The following is a 20,639-nucleotide window of genomic DNA, read 5'->3' on the forward strand; positions in this document are numbered from 1 at the left end:
CCATGTCATCGTGTTCGGATACCTGGGTTTTATTTTTTCATATACCTTAAAATGGAATGTTCTTATTAATAACATTTCTGGTAATGCACTTCGCAAACCCGACTATCTCAAACGAACCTTAAAAAATGCCACGAAGGAATGTAAATTAACTGCTTACAAATCACTGGTTCGACCGATCCTGGAGTACACCTCAATTCTTTGGTCTCCTCATAACGCGTGGGACATTCTCCATTTAGAATTAATTAAAAAAAGCAATGCGATTCATCTTTGGCCGATACGATCGTAACATTTTACTTCCTTCACATATGCACACTTTATCTTTGCAAACATTAGAACATAGGCGCACACGTGAACCTATCATCAAGCCGGACAAGATCGTTCGCACGTCATCTGGAATGCAGGCACCCTTCTCATTTGTGCCCTCAAGCGCACGTGCAACCCGACGGCACCATCCATTAAACATTGTTCCTTTCAAATCACATACAGACTGGTTTAAGTTTTCTTTTTTCCGGCTAACTGTTTAAATTAGGAATCGATTGGACGGCTCACTTCGCGCATTGCCAACTGCAGAACTCGTTCTTGAGTTGCCTAGAAATTTGACCTGTTGATCTGTTTTTAATACTTCTGTAATATCTTTCTCTATGCTGCCCATGTTATTTGTTTTTACTAATGTATGTACCCACTCCTGCTATGTTCCCCCCGAGACCGCAGTAAATATAAATAAAAAAGGCACGCCCTTAGTTTTCCCCTGGCTTTCGTGTTCTATATCCGCGTCCGAAATTTAACACCCAAGAAATAAATTTGACAAAGGCTTTGGCGAAGGCAAGTTCTTTTGCTGGAAAAGTGCCAGAGTACGCAGCTTGACCACTTTTGTCTCCGACCTTAGACATATTACACACAGTGTCAATGGTCTGCTCCGCTGAGGGCGGCGTATCCCAGCCATCTGCACACAGGCGCTCAATTCATACAGCACCGGGTGACAGCGCGTCGCTGGCATCTGTAGGCGAAGCGCTTAGTAAATGAGCCAAATTAGCGCAGTTCACGAAGCCAACTGTTCGCGCGATAAGTGAACGGGCGTAGCGTAAGCAACGCTCGGCTAAAGATGTCAAATCTTTTTTTTTCGGCCTCTTTACAACGTTGAACCGTTTTGAACCATTCATCCGTTTTATGAACGTTAGTCGGCCTAGCTTATTTTCTGGTCACGCGGAGATTCATCGCACCGCCACCATATAAGAAAAGAGACCATGCACTTCAGTTCTCCACATTTCGGTGAAAAGACTAATTTAAAACATTGGAGAAGGGCTCGCAGACACTCACTTGGACGCGAACGAAAAGCCCAACTTTGTGTGCTTGTACACGGAAGCCAGCCGGATGAACTGCTGGGCTCCGGCGTCCCACATGTGGACGCCATCTATGAGGGCGTTCTTGTTGTCCTTGTAGAGCGAGTCGTAGAACAAGTAGTCGCACGCGTTGTCTGGAGGTAGGTACGTCGTGTTTCCTCGCCACGCTTCGCTGATGGTGCATACGTAGCTATATGGTGCCATGGGTGTTGCCACTTCAGGTTTAGGCGCTGCGAGGAAAACCAGTCAGTCGACCACGGATGCGAAAGCAAAGAACACTGCCCATCTGTAGCTGAGACGCACGTGGAACAAATAATGATTTGTGTAATGCAAATTGAGATTCTTCAGTGAACGCCAGAAGCTTTTTTAAGTGTCTGGTCGCACGCGCGCGCGCTAGGCGATCGTTCTCCACCTGCGCTAACCTCGCTCTTTGATAGTAGTCAATACTTGTATACTAAATAAGTCGGTATAAACACCCCTGTAAAGCTTGCAAAATAAAAATGGTCGACCAAATGTTGACGCTAAAGAATGCAAGGTCGAGTACATGATTGTTCAAATTTCTCTGCGGATAAACGTTAAACGCTTTTCTGTATTGTGCCACTTTTTCATTCTCATGAATGAAGCCTTTGCACGCGACATTGTAGGCGAATCCTATCGTACTTCACGCGCAAATACGTCCAACCATATTGCGTCTGCTTCGGCGCAATGCAAGATAAGAGGCGCACGTTGTATTCCTGTTTTTTTTTTGTTGAATATATCCTTGGTTGTTGACAATTACTACGTTATGTCAGCATGGAGGAAGATCATTTGATATTATTGTCACCTTGACACGGCAGCTATCAGTCACGTAATTCTAAGTAACATCTTTTTTGAACTGCTTACAAGATATTGAGACCGCAGAGAAGCAAAACCCGTAATATTTGAGCTAACAAGGCTTTGTCTTGAAAATAAAAGTGACATCATGTTGTTCTCTTACACATGTGAACGAATATAACGCTAAATGTTTCTGTTGATATGCGGACTTCCATTTGACGTTATCCGTCAGTTTAATTTAGGCTTTTACTTTAAAACAGTCACAATAACAATTTTCTTATGCAACTTTTAAGAGTGGTATGCTGCTGTTGGCAGCGTCGACAACACCACTGTATGAACTAGATAAATTTGTGGTGTAGAGCTACACAGGAAGCGTTCTTTTGTTTAAATAACAAAATTCTTTGCAGCGATGCGTACTTTTATGTGCTGTAGTGGCGGTTACTCTGAGGGGACAGACACTGCTGTCAAGTACTCATTCTATTTTGACGCTGCATCATCTTCAGATTGTTGCTGTTGCATTTGTGTTAATCATGGTGGCAGTCGTGATAGTTGACGTAGTGGCGGGGTTGGTATTGCTGTCTTCAGTCGCCGCGGTAGACAAGTGCCTCTGGTTCAGTGCTACCGGCATCTGGCATCATGCCGAGGTGGGAAGGCTTCTTAGTCCAGGAATCATCTGGCATATATTGCGCTCTTGACTTTGGCGACTAGTTATTATTTATTTTCCGGGTCTTCGAGGGCGAGCTTGGACTCCCACATTTCGGCTAGGTGGTCTTCGTTTGCTTCTCGTTGTGATTCTTCGCTTGCTTGTGGTCTTCGTTATGGTTCGCGTCCACTTGGGGTTTACTTTCGCTGTCTTTGTGCCATGGGCATTCGAGGAGCAAGTGCGCTAGGGTGTCGGGTACGTTGCACAGTAGGCAGAGGTAGCCGTGGAGTGTCGGGTAGAGGCGGTGCATTATCGTCGCCTGAGTGTACACGTTGCTTTGTACGCGTCTGATGATCACGCTTTCTTCTTTGTCTCTCCCTCCCCGCCACTCCGTACAGGCTGGACACAGCCGCGTCGTCTGATACTAGGTCCGCCATTACATATCTCACTCGTATAGCATGAGTAATTTGCAACAAAATGCACTTCGCGCAAAAAAATAACTGGTCATAATATGCATGTCTGTGCTTACAGACTGTTTGCAGGCTCAAACTAAATTAATTAAGAGTTTCCATGCTGTCTTCTCTCACCACAACTTCTCCTTTGTGACCGTGCGGCCTGTCAGCTGCTCGGTATAGTTTTTCACATAGTGTGCTTGGAACCCATCTCACACGGTTATAGACCTGTTTAATTTCGCCAGTTAGGCCGCGTAACCTGGTAGCTCTGTCGAATCGTTCAGAACATCCTTTTTCTCTTTAAGCTGACCGAGTGGGTGCAACTACTTTCGCGCAAATCAATCTTCCATTTGTTTTGGACGACCATTGGGAGGAAAGAAAGCTCATAGAAAGGGAAATAGAGTGATAACGATGTTTCGACTGTCATACACCCCCTGAAATTTCGAACTTTCTTTATATATAAAAATGCCCGATGAAATCAGCAATGAAGTATCATTGGCGCATTCAACCTCATTGAAGCTGTGCCTTGTATTGCCTCGACAACCATTATTATCACTGAGACTAGCCCCCTTGCAGAAAATAGAACATTAATTAGCTAAATCCCAATGCTTCTTTTATTTGTGTATATGGTATTTATTATGAATAAGGGCAAACTCTGACCACAATGTCATATAATAAAATAATGAAATCTTCTGAAATAAAAATAAAACGCAATATAAAATAATAGTCCAGTTTTTTTTCTGTCACTGGAGGACCACAGCACATGCTTTGTTTCCATGTTAGTTGACGCAGCTCAAACCAATGTGGCTCAAATATATGCGAAGCCTCAATCTTGCATAAGTCGAGACAACAAGCTTCTCTAGAGACTCGCGGTGCTCGCGGCAGGCCTTAACGCAAGGGTTCACCATTTTCCTCGAATACTCAGTCACAGCCTTCAAAGAAGACCTCAAGTGAAGCAAGCTCTCAGTCCAACTCATGCTGCTTCTGAAATGCTCTTCGCATGATTTCAGCTCCAGGAAAAGTTTCACTTGAATATGTAAGGTTGCCACCTTGACGACTGTATTCTTTTAGAAGTGTCAGTTGCGCGTGCTCGCTGTCACCTGAGCCTAACAAGACCGTGTCGCACTGCTCACATCCTGCAACAGCTGTCAGCATCCCTCTTAAACAAAACCACCGAGTAGAATAGGATGTCGCATTCATTTGTTTCAAGTTTTTGATTAATAAATTTTCAGAGCCGTCGCTGACATCGGCCTCCACTGCTCCGTGCCCATGTTGGCTATTTGGCACTATGTCGGTGAAGTCCTGCCTAATCTTTACGGCTCACGTTGCACTGGATCAGTACGGCTTCCTCTTGGGCTCTGTCGAAAAACGCCAATGTTTCCAACTATTTCTGGAATTGTTCACATGGGCACGCAGCCGCTAGTCGTTTCACTGAGAAAAGGAGATACCAAGTAGCTGCAGGTGCTTTCTTTGACCTGTCGCCTTGCGAAGTGAAATCCGCAATGGCGGCGGCCATCGGGAAAAACCGGTCGAGGTGGCGAGTACTCCTTCACTGAATATCCCCTACCCTGCACGGAGTGCTGCCGAGTGACGGACCATTCAGGAACCCTACGCATCCCTAGTATGCATATTAACCTGCCCCTCGCCGGGGCTCCGCTTTCCAGCACTCTACTTTATCACTATCAATATATATCTTCTTTAGTGCCCACCATAAGAGTTGATGCAGCTATCACAAGCAATGCAATGCATATTTTGAGGTGTGCAGAAAGGCGCGTTCGTAAAGTTCACCTGTTACAACACGCCCGCTATAAAGGTTGTATTATATTCCTTGTCAACGCGTAACTGAACTTGATAACGCTTGTACTTTCGTCGTTTCTCAACCTTTTCGGTCAAACATAGTGAGTCACGGCTACCAGGTACTTGTTTACTTTAGTTGTTTTCGCGAGACTACGCTGGCAGACGCCCTTGGCGTCCGAAGATGGGACCACCAGTTTACACGAAGAGATTTCGTTGGCCTCAAAAGAAAGTACGCTCTGCGCAGGACTAATATTTCGACACCTGTATGGCCGGATTTTTACTGCCTCGCTTTCCGCGCTGAGAGCTCAGGACGCCAATCATGCCGAAGGGCTCGGAATTTGAATATACTGCTTTAAAGGCAGAAAACCAAAACAAGTTTCACATCTTCGAGAATGAAATGGCGTCACTTCCGGTTTCGATGGATATGGCGCCACATTATTTCTTATTCCGGTCGAAGTGCTCCCTCCTCACACAGCGCTAAGCCTGATGAACAAAGGGCCCCCATAACGTAGAACTATTCCAATATGTTTGTATTCCAATCTCCTGGCGTCAGATATGCATAACCGCCGACGCAAGCATCGGGTGATTACCCGCTGGGTTGTCTGAAAAGAGCAATCAAACGCCCGCCTTGTTCATAGGAGGTCACTTGTTTTCTTGAAAAACGAATAACATTGCCTACATTCAGCGGCTTGTCTTATCTAATGGGCTGACAAGAGTCGAAGTGCATGCTCAAGACGAGAGGGATTCGATGGGGAGGAGCCAGTGCACTGAAAATTGATAGCCGGATGAAATAGGTGTTGCCGGCGTCTGCGAATGGCCCGTTTTCCCTTACTAAGCTTGAGGTGGCTGGTGGAAAATCGCGACGGCATGCAACGGAAGCTCAAGAATGACGCTTAAGCGGATCCGCAGCAAAGAAGAGTTGGCAGAATGAGGTCGTAAACGTGCCGAAAGTGCTCGAAAACGTTACACGGTCATGGACGAAGCTTTATTATACTCAAAATAAACCGATACTCTCCGGCAGGTGCGAGTAGCCAGTGCGTGAGTGATCGGCGGCAGCCATGTTTTATTCCTTTCGGAACGCGGCAGCCTGCGGCTGTTCATAAGAAAATTTAGCTTTGTTCGACATAATAATGCATCTTTAACGCGTAGACGTCACTGACGCGGTGAGATTTTGCGATTTTGTCACGTCGCGTGACAAGCAGGTGAAATCAATGCCGTCCGAAAACTTTTAACCAATAGCCGAGGGCTTACGGCGAAACGGCATCGAATCAGAAATAACTATCTTTCTTTTGTTCGGCCAAATGATGCATAATACGTGTGTACAAGTCATATCAGATGGGGAGCTATCGTGGTTTTCGTGACGTCGCGTGACAGACAGGTGAAGTGGGGGTGGTCCGAAAAAGTTTTTGGCCAATCGCGAAGAGATGATCGCAGAATTGGAATAGAAAAGCTTGGAATAGTTTTACGTTGTAGCGCCCCAGCGATGAACCGCCATGTTTTGAACATACGGGCTTCTATGGAAGCTTTGCTACATTTATTTACCTTGAGCTCGCTTTGGCGCACAGCGTTCGCCGCAGGAGTTTCCCTGTAAGGATTACTCTTTCATAACTGTATTTTTCGGGAAGCGGCAACTGTATGAACTGTGTATACACAGCGGCGGCCGTCGCGGCTCTGCCATTTGGTGCGGTGATCGGTGCGATGTCTCAATATACCGCGAAATGCAAACACGTAAAAGGCTGCGCTGCACTTTCGCAATAAGGAGTATATTGTCGACATTCATGTGGCTTTGAGGCAAAAGCTAGAGCCGTTATCCGGGCACTCAAACGAGAACATTCGAGCAAGTTGCGAGTACAGAACCGGGTGGCTCGGTTGACCAGCGAAAACTTAGTAAACACGTTCTCTGGCACCGTGCCATTTGCGCTGGACATCAATACGTACACTAGTTACTGCCCAAACAAGTTATAAAAACTATTCCTTCCTTGTTCTTCTTAGTGCTTGTTCACAATATCACTGAACCTATATCTTCTACTAGGCTGAAGTTTCATTTGTCATTTTCAATGGCGACGTTCAAAATGCAGATACAGGGCACCATACATTTCATTGTCGTTATGGTCACTGAGGTCTGGTTGCCTGTTCAACGCCAGCGGTCCGTGAGTTCCTCGTTTCCAGAGATGACGCCACACGGCTTGAACAAGCCGGCAGCTTCCGGTGCGCCCTGGATGGCTGTTTGGCCGCGAAAGGATACTTGCAATGAGGTTCAGTGAAAAACAGGTTCGTGTGCTGCGCTGTGTTATTGCGAACACGTATTATACCGATTGTCACATTGTGGCTTGTATATTTTCCAACCAATCTGCTTTGCCGGTTGTTGTTTCATGCTTAAATCTACTGTCGATTACGGAATAACCATAATTTGTTTGATGCAGCTTGTCTGAGATTGCTTTTTGTTACTTGCAATATTGAAGCAGTTTGTCGGTGAGCTCTTGCTGTCTCTGTTGACTTTGCAGTAGCTTGTATAAAAGGTTCAGCTGGCTTTGCAATCGCCTGTGCTGGTCCTGCAATTTGCTTTGCTGGTTCTAACGTCTATTTTCGAAGACCCGCATGGCTAAGGTTTCGGCCGACGAGAAATCTAAGCTGGCCGTACCACTCAAGCCACTCGAGTCGCTTGCCACGTCAGCCAAGCTCGCGCGTGTGACCGAGCCGGAGCACGAGCGAGATACCGAGCGAGGCAGTCCCCAGTATTGATTTAGATCTGCGGCGTCTGGGGAGATGTCAGCAATGCTGCTGCTCGAGCTAGTCACCAAGGTACCCAGCTGCTCCGGGAACTCTTCACTGCTGGAGCTCCAGCCGTTGTTCCGTTCACGGAGGCAGTTGAGGCGCTGTTGCTGTATGTTGCAGGATGGTGGGTTCGGTTTCACTCTCACCTTGCACTCAGCACTTGCAGGTTCGTTCCCTTCTGCGCATATATCCTTGTAGGCGCGTTTGCAATCGTGGTCTTGTGGTTGTGTGGTCTTGCCGCATTTGTAGAAGAAATCCTCTATTGGTGTAGGACAGACGTCGCACGACGTCGTTTCTCCCGATTGCATTCCGGGGGCTGGTTTGGCATTAGGCCTAAACTAGAGGGCGTTCGTTCCTCGGGAATAGCGTTCGATATCTTGAAATGGGGGACACATTTCCAGACGTGGCTAGTGTCCGCCGATTTCTCTCGTACTGCCGGCTGTACCGGTGTAAATTGGCTTGTTTACACCGGTACTGGGCTTGTTTACACCGGGCTTGTTTGTACCGCTTACTGGGCTTCTTCCAGGATGAGAAGCACGAAAAGTGGCAGGCCATGTTCGTCGGCGCCCTACGGCCCCTGGCGGCGAGTCCGGTGATACCAAGACGCAGAAGAAAAAAACGCTCCTGTACACAGATACAGCCAGGGCTGGACAAAGATACTTTGCAATTGCATTATAAAACAGTGCAACATATTCGGCCACGCCCATTTGAGATGCAGATGCGAGATACCACCTTAATAATTGTGTCCGATACGATACTTCCCATGTGTATATTAACATGCTTCGACACATTGGCGAATTTCTTATTGTACATATTATAATCTAGTAGCAAACGTGCATGCAGAAAAAAATGTTTCCTTGGAAATTTCTTAACTCCAGCCAACCTTCTTTGGTCGGAGTAAGGAATGATAGGTCTGTTAGTATCTCACAATTATTCTCTTTCTTGCTCAAGGTATTAATGTTTTCATTCCAAAAGCAATGTATGAAAGCTATTAGACGCACGGCTACCCCATGCTCGCATTCTTCCGACTTGGTAAGAAAGCACCATGCAAAAGATACTTCAGCAATGACACTTCAGCGCCATCAGAATTTGCGCGCTAGACGCCGCACGCATTGGCTCACGCAGCACAGCACGGCGACTACGAGGAAATATCATGGCACCAACACAACTACAAAAAAAAAGAAATCAAGAAAACAAAATTTCGCTGCACGCAGAAGTTCGCATGCTTGTTTTTGTCGAGATGGCGCATCCGCCACCACGTGGCTCTACTCCACTTACAAGGACGGGCAGACCTTATCACCTGCCCTGGCCGGAGGGCTCTGACAGAACGACAGAAGCACATTAGTTTTGTTCAGGTGGCTTAGCGGCACCAGTATTAGCTTGAGAGGTGCATACAGCCAACGTGTATTGTTCCGCACAATGGTGCTGCGATTACCAGCATCTTGTATCTTAAGATACACCATACAACATTTCATGTAATGGAAGTACAGGTACTGATACACGTGTTGCCAGACGTATCATAATACAGATGCAATACATAAAGAGTGTCTAGAATGGCATTTAAAGTGCATGTATCTTCGATACTGACCCGCATAGATATAGCTTCACGGTATCGGAACCGAGGTTGTCGAAATTATCCGGAACTTCCTACTTCGGCGTGCTTCATAGTGAGATTGCACTTTTTGCGCGTAGAACCCCAGAATGTATCAGTTTAATAATTCTTACCACTTGTGTTCGCAGGTGGTGCCGTAGTCGTTATCGTAGGGGTCGCTTGCGACCTCGCAGATGCAGCCGAGCCCGCACTGGTAGGCTGGCCACTGCTGGTTGTATCTGTTCCGCTGGATATAACGGGGGGGTTAGTTGGCCCGACAGGTCCCGGTCCTTGACCGCCACCGCCACCGCTTCCTTGGTCCGGGGCGTCATCGACCACATCGCTGTCGCCACTCCCACCTGACAAAAAAGAATGAACAGCATGTGCGTAAGCATTGACGTATAGTCAAAACCAATATAGCCATAACAATTTCCTCGCAACATTGCGTGCCAGTTGGCGGGGAGTTAGTATGGACATATTTTGCGTGTGTAACAATGCGCAAGGCATTCGCGTTTCGTTAGGTTCTACCAAATAATGTCAGAAGTTTAAAGCAGTACCTTAGGATAGATCGTTGCATTTCATTGCGTTTACACACCTGGCCTTGGTACATTACTTTGTTTGAAAGCAAAGTCAGGAATTCCAATCCTTCAATTAGAGAATCTAGGGCTGGTTTGTAAACTGAACCGCTAAACATTGATTAAAGGGGCAAATGGAAATATTAAAGAATAGCAACAATTGTTAAACTACGAGCCATTGCGCATGACCCCGGGCTAGTGGTAATGCATCTTCCAATGGAAACCGCTCTAGAAACAAGGAAGGAGTGAGACAGTCACCAGCGCTCACGTAGTGATTGTCTCGGTTCTCGTTTGTCGCGATGTTTGTGCGAATAGGTTATAATATCTGTTAATTTTATGCAGGTTTTAAAAGAAGCTTTAAATCTTAACTATGGTTAACTATTATTCCTAACTATTGATTTTCTTCAGTAAAGGTCTGTAGAAAGTTTGGGCTTTATTTGTTATTATATTATAGGACAGACGTTGGTCCAAGTGGTTAGGCTATGCAGTGCTACTGGCCTTAGACGAAGGTCAATAAATTGATATATCTTAAGACATGTTAAGCGAAGCCAGGCCTTCACCCAAATTTAGAGAAAATATGCGCTAGAAAATGGGGGAAAGAAAAACTCAGCAGATGGAAGTCAGTACTGCCATTACGCTGCGAAGACCAATACTTCGAACTTATCACGCAACCGCCGCGTTATGTTCGCAGTGGCATGCGAATTATGACTTCTGATCGTAGTGCAGCGTACTGAACGCATCTCCCCATGTATACGACAAGGTGTGGAAGCCTTCGATTCAGCATTAGATCACTACCACCCCGTCGATTTATGCGCCCTTTGAATGAAATAATAATTCTAACCGGCCAAGCAGGTCTGTGGTGCAACACCAAACAAAGCCGCACAGGCAAATTTCGGCATACGCGGACACATGAGCCTTGTTCTGAGCACGACAAGGAGGTCGTGGCTCTTTGCCCGGAACCGCCCTCCCCTTATACAGAATCCCATCGTAGAGTCGCCGTAGCTACGTGTTTGGGTGCATTTAGGCATGGGGGAAAGAAAAGGGAAACTGTCCCATATGCACCTGCTCCGTCGTAAAAGACGTGCAAGCGTACAAGCGTGCCCTTTCTACGTCAGTGCCTCATGACAAGGAAAAGCTATATAATGTGCATATTTTGTATTGGTGCTGTAAGTGACCCATTTTTGAGGACTCCTATATTCATAATTGGTGGACCGGCACTCGTCTTTCACACAATTCAAATGAGGTTTCGTATCAATCTTGGTACTTTGTTTTTGTACAAATTTGTTTTGCAGATAGAGCGAAGTATAAACGTGCTGAAGTCTTCTGTGAATATCATTTCAAGCAGCAGGTGGGTTGCTGGTACCAATGAGTCTGGTTAGTACAACCTGCACTGCTACATCTCCGCTCAAGTGCAGCGACTCCTTTATTTAAATAATTTAAAATGAATTCATCCGAGTTAGGGGGAGAATCGCCTTTGGAGTTAGGCAGCACTGGGGCTACGGAATCTCAAATGCTCGAGAGTGCAAGAGTAATTGTGCTACTTTTTAATGCGACCATTAAGTAGGCGCGCTAAGTGCAGCGTGGTTTGGGGTGCGAAAGAGAGGTTAATCGTCGTGTCGAAACACGTCGTGCCTAGAACTGAGGTGAAACAGCGCGAAAAACACGAGGACACAAGGAAACAAATACCACAGACAAGCGCTGTTTTGTTTCCTTGTGTCCTCGTCTTTTTCGCGCTGTTTCACCTCAGTTCTAAGTATGAACCAACTAGCCCTCATCAAGATCTTACTAACGTCGTGCCGGTCTTGCGGTACCACATACCACTTACTCGAAATCACGCAAGATGGACGTGCTGGTGAAAGCTCCAGTGTACAGTAGCTGAGTACAGTCAGCATTCGACAGGACAAGCGCGAACATGATTTCCTCAAGCGTTTCCGCTAAGAACGATCAATAAATGATGTCAATTCGGCAGCTGACGTGGAGACCGTCATTATTATGACATTTTAACACCCCACTGGTCTAATCGACGGAGTTTTTATTAAGTTGTGTGTGATTTCACGCGACCACCACATCCACTTCCGGTGACTTGAAGAATCTCCTGTCTTTTTTTTTTGACCCGAGATGCCAGGATGTCTGGGAGGTGCAAAAAAAATAACTCGCATAAAAAGTGGAGTAGCAAATTCTTCGCTGCAGTTTAGTGAAGTTCAGGCTTCGTGCCAAATTATGAAATGTGGACCTAAAAGCAAGAACATTTGGCATAAGTGTTTCGTATCATGCTCTTTTAAATACTATTTAGTTATCACCCTCTCCGGATAGTGTCCAATAAGTGTCCAATATAAGCGACAGTGGGGGTCCAGTTTCATGCGAGCTCATGATATGAGCCAGGAAAATCGAAAGTAACATAGAAGATGTCTCTTTAAGCACTTGTGAAAGCGGCTCCTCAAATAACTACGATGATTTCTGCTCAGGTTGCAGTTTCTTTCTCAATGTAGCTATTGCGTCATGGCTCTCTACTGCGCCCAAGTGGTCCTCTTCTTAGGTGCATGTGCCTTCGGCAGAGTGCAGTAGCTGCCGGCGTGAAAAAAGTCGAATGCTTTCAATGTATCTTGTGCAATTAGCTCTCAATGCCGCGGCAACGCAGTGAGTAATACAAGGTGACACAGTTTGCGTTCTCAATAAAGCCACTGCAAGCTGTGGAAAGATTATCGAAATGCCCTTTAATGCCATACTTGTTGAACGACTGCAGCTCCAAACTTTCCTCTGCTAACTTCGTTAGGAGGTTGTATGGCTCACAGAAAGAAATCTGCATGCTAAGATTGTAGACGCTGAAATAGTTCAGCTACCATGCGAATGTTGGGCGCGCATTTGTACAATTTGCCAAGGTTTCGATGAGGAAGTAAACTGCATCGTCTTGTATCGATAACAGCGTTTCATCTATGTTGCGTGCGGGAAAGAAAATGTGCATTTTGTCATATTGTCTCTTTCTTCAACGCTTTTGTAAAAATTGAAATTTTATACGTGACATACACTGCGCACACACACGCACAAAAAACAATTCCGACACCCTACCGCTGCTAAATATGGACACTCCGCCGCCAAAATCACTCCCTGTACTTGCATTTGATGATTGATGGATTAATGGATTTTAATGGCATAAAGGCCAGCTCAGGCCAAAGAGCGCCAAACATATGATGGCATTTCTCGCTTTCTACGTTTTTGTGCTGTGTATGGTTAATTATTGTGCGCGAATGGATATTTAATGCAAAAAGATACATGAAAAATTACGTTATCGCAATGCCAAAAGTCTGCGATGAAGATGAAGGTCAATGAAGCTTATCTCAGCCTCCTCAACGTCGCCATATGAGAGAGGAACGAATTTCAGGCAAAATCTATGAACTGCTTGAAATTTTCACTTTAGTTGCCGTGTCAATACGGCTCATCAGTCCTATCATTCCCACCACAAAGTGAATGGATCACATAACGACTAGACCCAGATTTTTCTTTGGTGTTCTTTGTAGGACATTTCTTAACTCCGTCATTAAATTTCTTAACTCCGACCAACCATCTTTGGTCGGAGTAAGGAATGATAGGTCTGTTAGTATCTCACAATTTTTGTCTCTCTTGCTCAAAGTATTAATATTTTCATTCCAAAACAACGTGTGAAAGCCACTAGACGCAAGGCTACCCCATTCTCGCGTTCCTCAGACTTCGTAACAAAGCATCATGAAAAAGAGACTTCAGACGACACTTCGGCGCCATCAGAATTTGCACGCTAGACGCCGCACGCATTGGCTCACGCAGCACAATGCGGTGACTACGAGCAAGGGTCACGGAACCAACACAATTAACAACAAGAAATCAAGGAAACAAATATTCAGCTGCACGCAGAAGTTTGCATGCTTGTTTTTGTCGAGATGTCCTGACCGCCACCACCCGGCTCTACTCCACCTACAGGGACGCGCAGACCTTATCACCTGCCCTGGCTGGAGGGCACTGACGAAAAGACAGAAGCGCTTTAGTTTTATTCAGGTGGCTTAGCGGCAGCAGTATCAGCTTGAGAGGCGCATACAGCCAACGTTTATAGTTCTGCACACTGGTGCTGCGATAACCAGTATCTTGTATCTTAAGATACTCATTACAACATTTCATGTAACGGAAGTACAGGTACTGATACACGTCTTGCCAGACGTATCATGATACAGATACAATACATAAAGAGTGCCTAGGACGGTATTTAAAGTACATGCATCTTCGATACTGACCCGCACTAGACATAGCTCCACGGTATCGAAACCGAGGTTGTCGAAATTATCCGGAATTTCCTACTTCGTCGTGCTTCATAGTGAGATTGCACTTTTTGCGCGTAGAACCCCAGAATGTATCAGTTTAATAATTCTTACCGCTTGTGCTCGCAGGTGGTGCGGTAGTTGTCCTCGTAGGAGTCGCTTGTGACCTCGGAGATGCAGGCGGGCCCGCACTGGTAGGCTGGCCACTGTTGGTTGTATCTGTTCCGCTGGATATAACGGGGGGGTTAGTTGGCCCGACAGGTCCCGGTCCCTGACTGCCAGCGCCACCACCACCGCCACCGCTTCCTAGGTCCGGGCCTTTATCGACCACATCCCTGTCCCCATTCCCACCTGACGAAAAAGGATGACAGAATGTGCGTAAGCATTGACGTAAAGTCAAAACCAATGTAGCCATATTATTATCCTCGCAACATTGCATGCCAGTTGGCGGGGATTCAAATTGGACATATTTTACGTGTGTAACGATGCACACGGCATTCGCATTTCGTTACGTTCAAACAAATAATGTCAGAAGTTTAAAGCAGTACCTTAGGATAGATCGTGGCACTTCATTGCATTTACAGACTTGGGGCGCTAAAACGTAAAACTATTCCAAACTTTTCTATTCCAATTCTGCTATCAGCCCTGCACGATTGGTCAAAAACTTTTTTCGACCACCCCCACCTTACCTGTCTCTCACGAGACCTCACGAAAACCACGATACTTCCCCATCTGATATGATGTGTACACACTGATTACGCATGATTGACAAAAAAAGGGAAACAGTTATTTCTGATTCGACCCCTTTTCGCCATTAGCCCTCGGCTATTGGTAAAAATTTTCGGGCTGCACCCACTTCACCTGCCTGTCACGCGAAAGACACACACATAAAAAAACAATTCCGACACCTGCTGCCGCTAAATATGGACACTCCGCCGCCGAAATCACTCCCTGTACTTGCATTTGACGATTGATGGATTAATGTGCTTTAATGGCACAAAGGCCAGCTCTGGCCAAAGAGCGCCAAACATATGGTGAAATTTCTCGCTCACTGCTTTTTTAAGCTGTGTATGGTTAAGTATTGTGCACGGATAGATATTTAATGCAAAAAGCTACAGGAAAAATTACATTATCGCAATGCCAAAAGTCTGCGATGAACATGAACGTCAGTGAAACTTACCTCAGCATCCTCGACGTCGCACAATGACAGAGTGATGAATTTCAGGCAAAATCTATGAACTGCTTGAAATGTTCACTTTAGTTGCCGTGCCAATACGGCTCATCAGTCCTATCATTCCCACCACAGGTTGAAGGGATCACAAAGCGACTAGACCCAGATTTCTCTTTGGCGTTCTTTGTTAGACGTGCACTAGCCTTTCTCGCCTAGATCACAGGCTCCTATGTTCTTAAACTACAATACAATTATAATGGGCGTTCCTGCATAATTCTTGCGCATTGTTGCAGTTATAACCCAATGATGTTTAAACATGCTTGATGTTTGAATTCACAGATCTGTTCGAAGCCACTAGGATAAAGATCAGGCACCAACCACACAATAACTACCAGTCCCATTTCCGCTGAATCGCGATGATTTCAGTTTCACATAGACACCTTATGTGTCGTCAGCGCAGGACTTCCTTCGAATAATTTTAGTTCGCAACTATATTGCTGACAACTGCCCCCCCCCCCCCCCCCCCCGTGGCGTTTATGATAGGACATTGATGAGGTGGCCTTTCTCAAAGGAATAAAAAGCCAGTTGCACAAGAGGTGATCAATAACGTGGAGAATAGCGCGTGCTTATGAGCAGCCAACACGAGCCCAGTCAATCCAGTATCCTCTGGGCCAAGGTGTCACAACTACAACACTCGGAGCAGTGCTCCTGTCTTACCTTGCTGCTATCCAAATATACAGGAACGGAGCATAACGACGCATTGCGTTGATTGACAGCCGACGTACTTCAGCGGCTGGCAAGCGAACGTTTTAGGTAGAAATCTTCGTCCCAAATAAAACAAGTAAGGCGGGCCACAATCACACAAAAGAATTCACAGCATAACATGAGCGTTAGTTTACGAAGAGACGAAGACGCTGTTCGAGAGAATGCAGACGCACGTGAGGTTGCTTGAATTTGGAATGTCATACAAGATGGACGCGAATGAGCAGCATTCTAGATAAGAACGAGCTTTCCCCTCTACTCTCATGGAGAAGAATTTTTTATGCTAGATTTGATGGGGCCCAGAATCATGGCAATGTCCCATTTTCTTGACCCGGAACGACATCGTCACAAAGGTAGATATGCAAATTATTGCCAGGTGGCCGAGTCCCCGAGTTTGCAAGCGCGGCGCCGGAAAGAAGCAGGTCGGCTCATCGAAACAAACTAGTTCATCATGGTGGAGCTTGGCGCTGTACACGACTGGCTGAAGGCTTGCAACGATGGATGGCGGGCGCTGAACGAACAGATCGAATGTAACAACGCGGAAGACTATGAAGACAACGTCGTGGCTACTGTGGTTACTGTGTGCGGAACACATGAAACAGACGCAGATGTCAGTGTCAGTGAGCCCAGGTATTGTTCCACGTAATGACGTGGCGGATACAGCTATGACGGCAGGAGGTCGAGTCCTCGAGGATACAGTGACATGATCTCACTGATTATGGACATCGAAGCTTTAAATGCGGCACATAAGCGGAAGCCCCGTCACAATGGCAGCCCTCTGCGACTTGTCGAAGCACATCGTCCTCAAAAACTCTGGTCTTATGAACATCAAACGCTTTTACAGTTTGAACAAACTTCTTACTGAACAGGTGACGCTGGCAGTACTTTTTGAAGCGCGGGGACACATCTGAGCAAGCAACTTCGAAGGAGCTTTTGTAAAATTATAGGAGGATGACATTGTTACTACAGTTTTTTATTGACCGGAAACTTTCACTTTTGAAATAAGAGAGCACTCTTCCTAGCGGAGCTTGGATTAGGCTTCAGAAATAGTTCGCTAAAGGCGACGGACGTCTGCGTCTCATTCTACGAGGTGTGGCGGCTCCATTATAGGGGCCTCGAAAAGGTATTCTTAGACGTGAAATATTGAACTTAAAAGTTAAATAGAGTATTTAGGAAATAATTTGCAGCAAGGACTTCGGTGCGTGCATTAGATGCGGAATTATGAGACAATTTTAGTTGGGTTCACCTTTGATACCCTTCTCCCGTTCCTTGTTCAATGCATTACACCACGAAGGCTACATTGGAGTGGGACGTTCGAGAATATTCTGCCAAGAACGTAACCGGAGAGCGCAGTTCAAATTCTACTTTGGGGTTTCACGTAGACACCACTATTTGCTGTTTTTGGAGCCTACGACGCGCCAAATTAAGCCAAAAGCGTTTGGCGGCCTCAGCTCGCCGAGTCGCAGTGCGCTCCGCCAGCTCGCTCTTCGAGGCACCCCATGGTGACCGTGGTATCTACGCTATACCTAGAACACGCACCTACATGCATGTGTAGTGCGTATGCGCAGCGTTTGTTATGTGCACGACTGGGGTGGAGTGCGTGCTCGGCCTCAAGTGCTTTGTCTGACCGTGCTACGTTGGGCGGACCGGCTTTGTTTTACAGTAGTAGGACGAAGTACTGCACAACTACAGTACTACTACAGCAGTAGTAGTAGTAATAAGTAAAAGTTAGACACAGTGGCTACGACAGCAATGAGCAGTGTGGCCAAAGTTTATTAAGGAGCAAGTTTTAAGCGCCTGATGGGTCTAAGAATTCGCTGTCCGGCGTTATAAAAAATTTACCGTCCAACGTTATTGCCCCAAAATTTAATGGAACCAAAGGTGATGTTGCCATCCGGGACCTTTGGTGGAACTCGAACGCACGACCTTTGGTGGAAGTCGAACCCACGACATTTCGTCTTAAGTAAGGCAGATTTTATTATGATAAAGCTAATTAATGCGCTGGGACCCACGACCTTCGGTGTTAAATAGGACAATAAGGTAAATAAGGCAATGAGGCCACCATAGGCCCACGGCCTTTGGTGGCGTCGAACGCTCGACCTTCGGTGGAACCAAAATTCAAGAGTACCAAACTTAATGGCGTCACCATTGATGGTTGGACCCAGGACAACTGGTGGGAGCGGAAACCACAACCTTTGGTGCTAATTAAGGCGCAGTTACTTCTCTAGTTCCCTAAGACACTGGGACCTACGACCTTTGGTGGGAATCACCAAGCAATAGAAAGTCAGAACGCATTCGTATGAGAATGTCAACTAATTTAATGAATGTCTGGTGAGCACGCAGGCTTTTGTCTTCATCCTCTACAGCGTATGCTAAAGTGACTGTCACATTATTTTTCTCTCTGGGTGGTCGCGACCAAGCGTGAGCAGACAATAATAGGCTTTTCCCGGAATTTTATAACTACGGAATAATGATGAATTCCGGATGTAATTCCTGAAGTACGTTAGCACGGACCTGCGTCCACGTGCGCAGCATTCTTTTTCTACTGTATGTAGACTGTTCGCGGAACACAGTGTATCACACACAGAACACACAGAATGCGAAAATCCACACAGACCGCGAAAATCCAAATATGTTAGAAGCAAATTGCTTCTTCAAGTTCTCGTCCGCCGCACTGACGTAAGCGGGGCTAGTCGGTTTCATTGTCGCTCGGTGAGCGCGAGCCACCGCTCTCGTGCGACCGAACAAGAGCATACGTTCCCTCGCAGGCAATAAGAATGAGTCGAGTCCTTCGCCTTTATTCTAGGACAGCCAATTTCGTTTTGCGATATTATTCGCTGAACGACGCCCATCGCGACCTCTTTGCCACACTGCAACGTAGGAGGCACTCGTTGTACTCTGCCGAAGTCTCGGCATATCATATTGACCGCAAATAAAGACACGCATAGCAGACGAGAACACATAAACGACGCGGGCGGTACGGTAAATTTCAACTGGTTTAATCACGGCAGCCCGTGGACACATATAGACAAATAGAACATGCGCAAAATGCAGCAAACAAGAACACTCATCAGCCTAGCGGGGCAACCAATCATAAAAAAAAAATATTTTTGATTGAAACAACACAATGGAAGTGCAACTAACACAGTCTTGGCGTTTCTTTCTTATGTGATAGGCCTCCATCAGGTCGCGAATCTTTATCTCCTTAAAAAGAGGTGCACAGTGACAGGCATTCCAGTGGGCAGGCAAGTGCACCAATTCATCTTTCGTTAATTTTGTTCGTGTTCCCTGGATCGATCCTTCAGGCACCATCCTGTGTACCCCATGTAGGACTTGCCACACGCCAGGGGGTTTCGTACACATCTCCAACATTGTATTTTGCCAACGTCTTGGTATGGTTCTTGCTAAAGCCATGCCTTCCTTTAGAACTACAGAAGGTGTGGGGGCAGAGTCACGCGAGCATAAAAGGGGCTGAAAAGACAAGGGGGACTCCAAACCTGCCTGCCACCTTCCTTAGGTTCTGAGCGACCCTGTGCATATACGGTGCCACTTCAGGTCTTACGGCCATAGTAGTCGTCCTCACCCTTGCTTTGCTACTAGATTCTTTTAACTTCTACAGGAGGGTTTCCACCACTGGCGTTACCATCGAGTCAGGGAACCCTGCCGCCTCAATACAGGAAATCTCATTGTCAAAGGCAAGCTGCATCTTGTGCACACACAATTTGCGGAGAGCTGATCCTAAGCATTGCATGGCTTCTCCTCGTTTAACAATCTGTGACAGGGAGGAGTCATAAAATGAAAAGCCAAGACTGGGTTAGTGGGAATTCCATTAGGTTGTTTCATTCAGAAATATATTTTTGTGAACAGCTAGGTGGCCATTTGCTGATTGGTAGGCACCACGACCATGATTCTCCGAATCATAATCGTCACTGCGTTTTCTGCATCGTAACTACATTAGACCGCCTTCTGGTGGATTCGACGTGATTCATTGTCGGTTTGAGAAGGAACGTACGTACTTAGGCGATCAGGAACTAAACGTTTTTCTGTAGGCAAGAGAAGATGAAGCGCTGCATGATAAACTCCTTGTAGCAGAAATTGGTAGAAAAAGTGTTCGGTTAAATCGAAGAAAATTGTCAGCGATAATGACGTGATTATTTCTACGGATATTGCACCGACGTCATATCAGTTTCTGCTGGCAGATACTTTCGAGAGATGAGAGACCAAATATTTGGCTCGCATTACAAGTGGTGCTTTAAATACCAGTGCGTGACACTTGTTCAGTAAACGCGAACTTATGGCCACAAAAGAAATGTTGATAGGCACTTTAACATAAGCTAAAGAGGATGTGGGTGAAAGCCTGCGCTCTCGCGAGACATTCATTAAATTATTGGACATTCTCATTCAGATGCTTTGTTACTTCCTATTACTTGTTTTCTC

General features: G+C 46.0%; 2 protein-coding genes across 2 annotated transcripts in view; one reads left to right on the forward strand and one right to left on the reverse strand.

The window, feature by feature from the left end:
- Positions 1-20,639, reverse strand: part of LOC135899927 (uncharacterized) — a 69,960-nt gene that overhangs the window by 36,216 nt on the left and 13,105 nt on the right. Inside the window, exons 4-6 of the mRNA XM_070526578.1 lie at positions 14,384-14,620; positions 9,546-9,770; positions 1,318-1,570 (exon numbers count right to left, since the gene is read on the reverse strand). Of these exons, the coding sequence (XP_070382679.1) occupies positions 1,318-1,570; positions 9,546-9,770; positions 14,384-14,620 (715 nt within the window). The remainder of the gene's footprint in view (positions 1-1,317; positions 1,571-9,545; positions 9,771-14,383; positions 14,621-20,639) is intronic.
- The window catches only part of LOC135898084 (uncharacterized), a 140,422-nt gene continuing 134,401 nt past the window's right edge, over positions 14,619-20,639 (forward strand). The window contains exon 1 of the mRNA XM_070526722.1: positions 14,619-14,643. Coding sequence (XP_070382823.1) covers positions 14,634-14,643 — 10 coding nt within the window. The 5' untranslated portion in view covers positions 14,619-14,633. The remainder of the gene's footprint in view (positions 14,644-20,639) is intronic.

The sequence above is a fragment of the Dermacentor albipictus genome, chromosome 10 (genome assembly GCF_038994185.2).
Source record: "Dermacentor albipictus isolate Rhodes 1998 colony chromosome 10, USDA_Dalb.pri_finalv2, whole genome shotgun sequence".
Lineage (NCBI taxonomy): Eukaryota > Metazoa > Arthropoda > Arachnida > Ixodida > Ixodidae > Dermacentor > Dermacentor albipictus.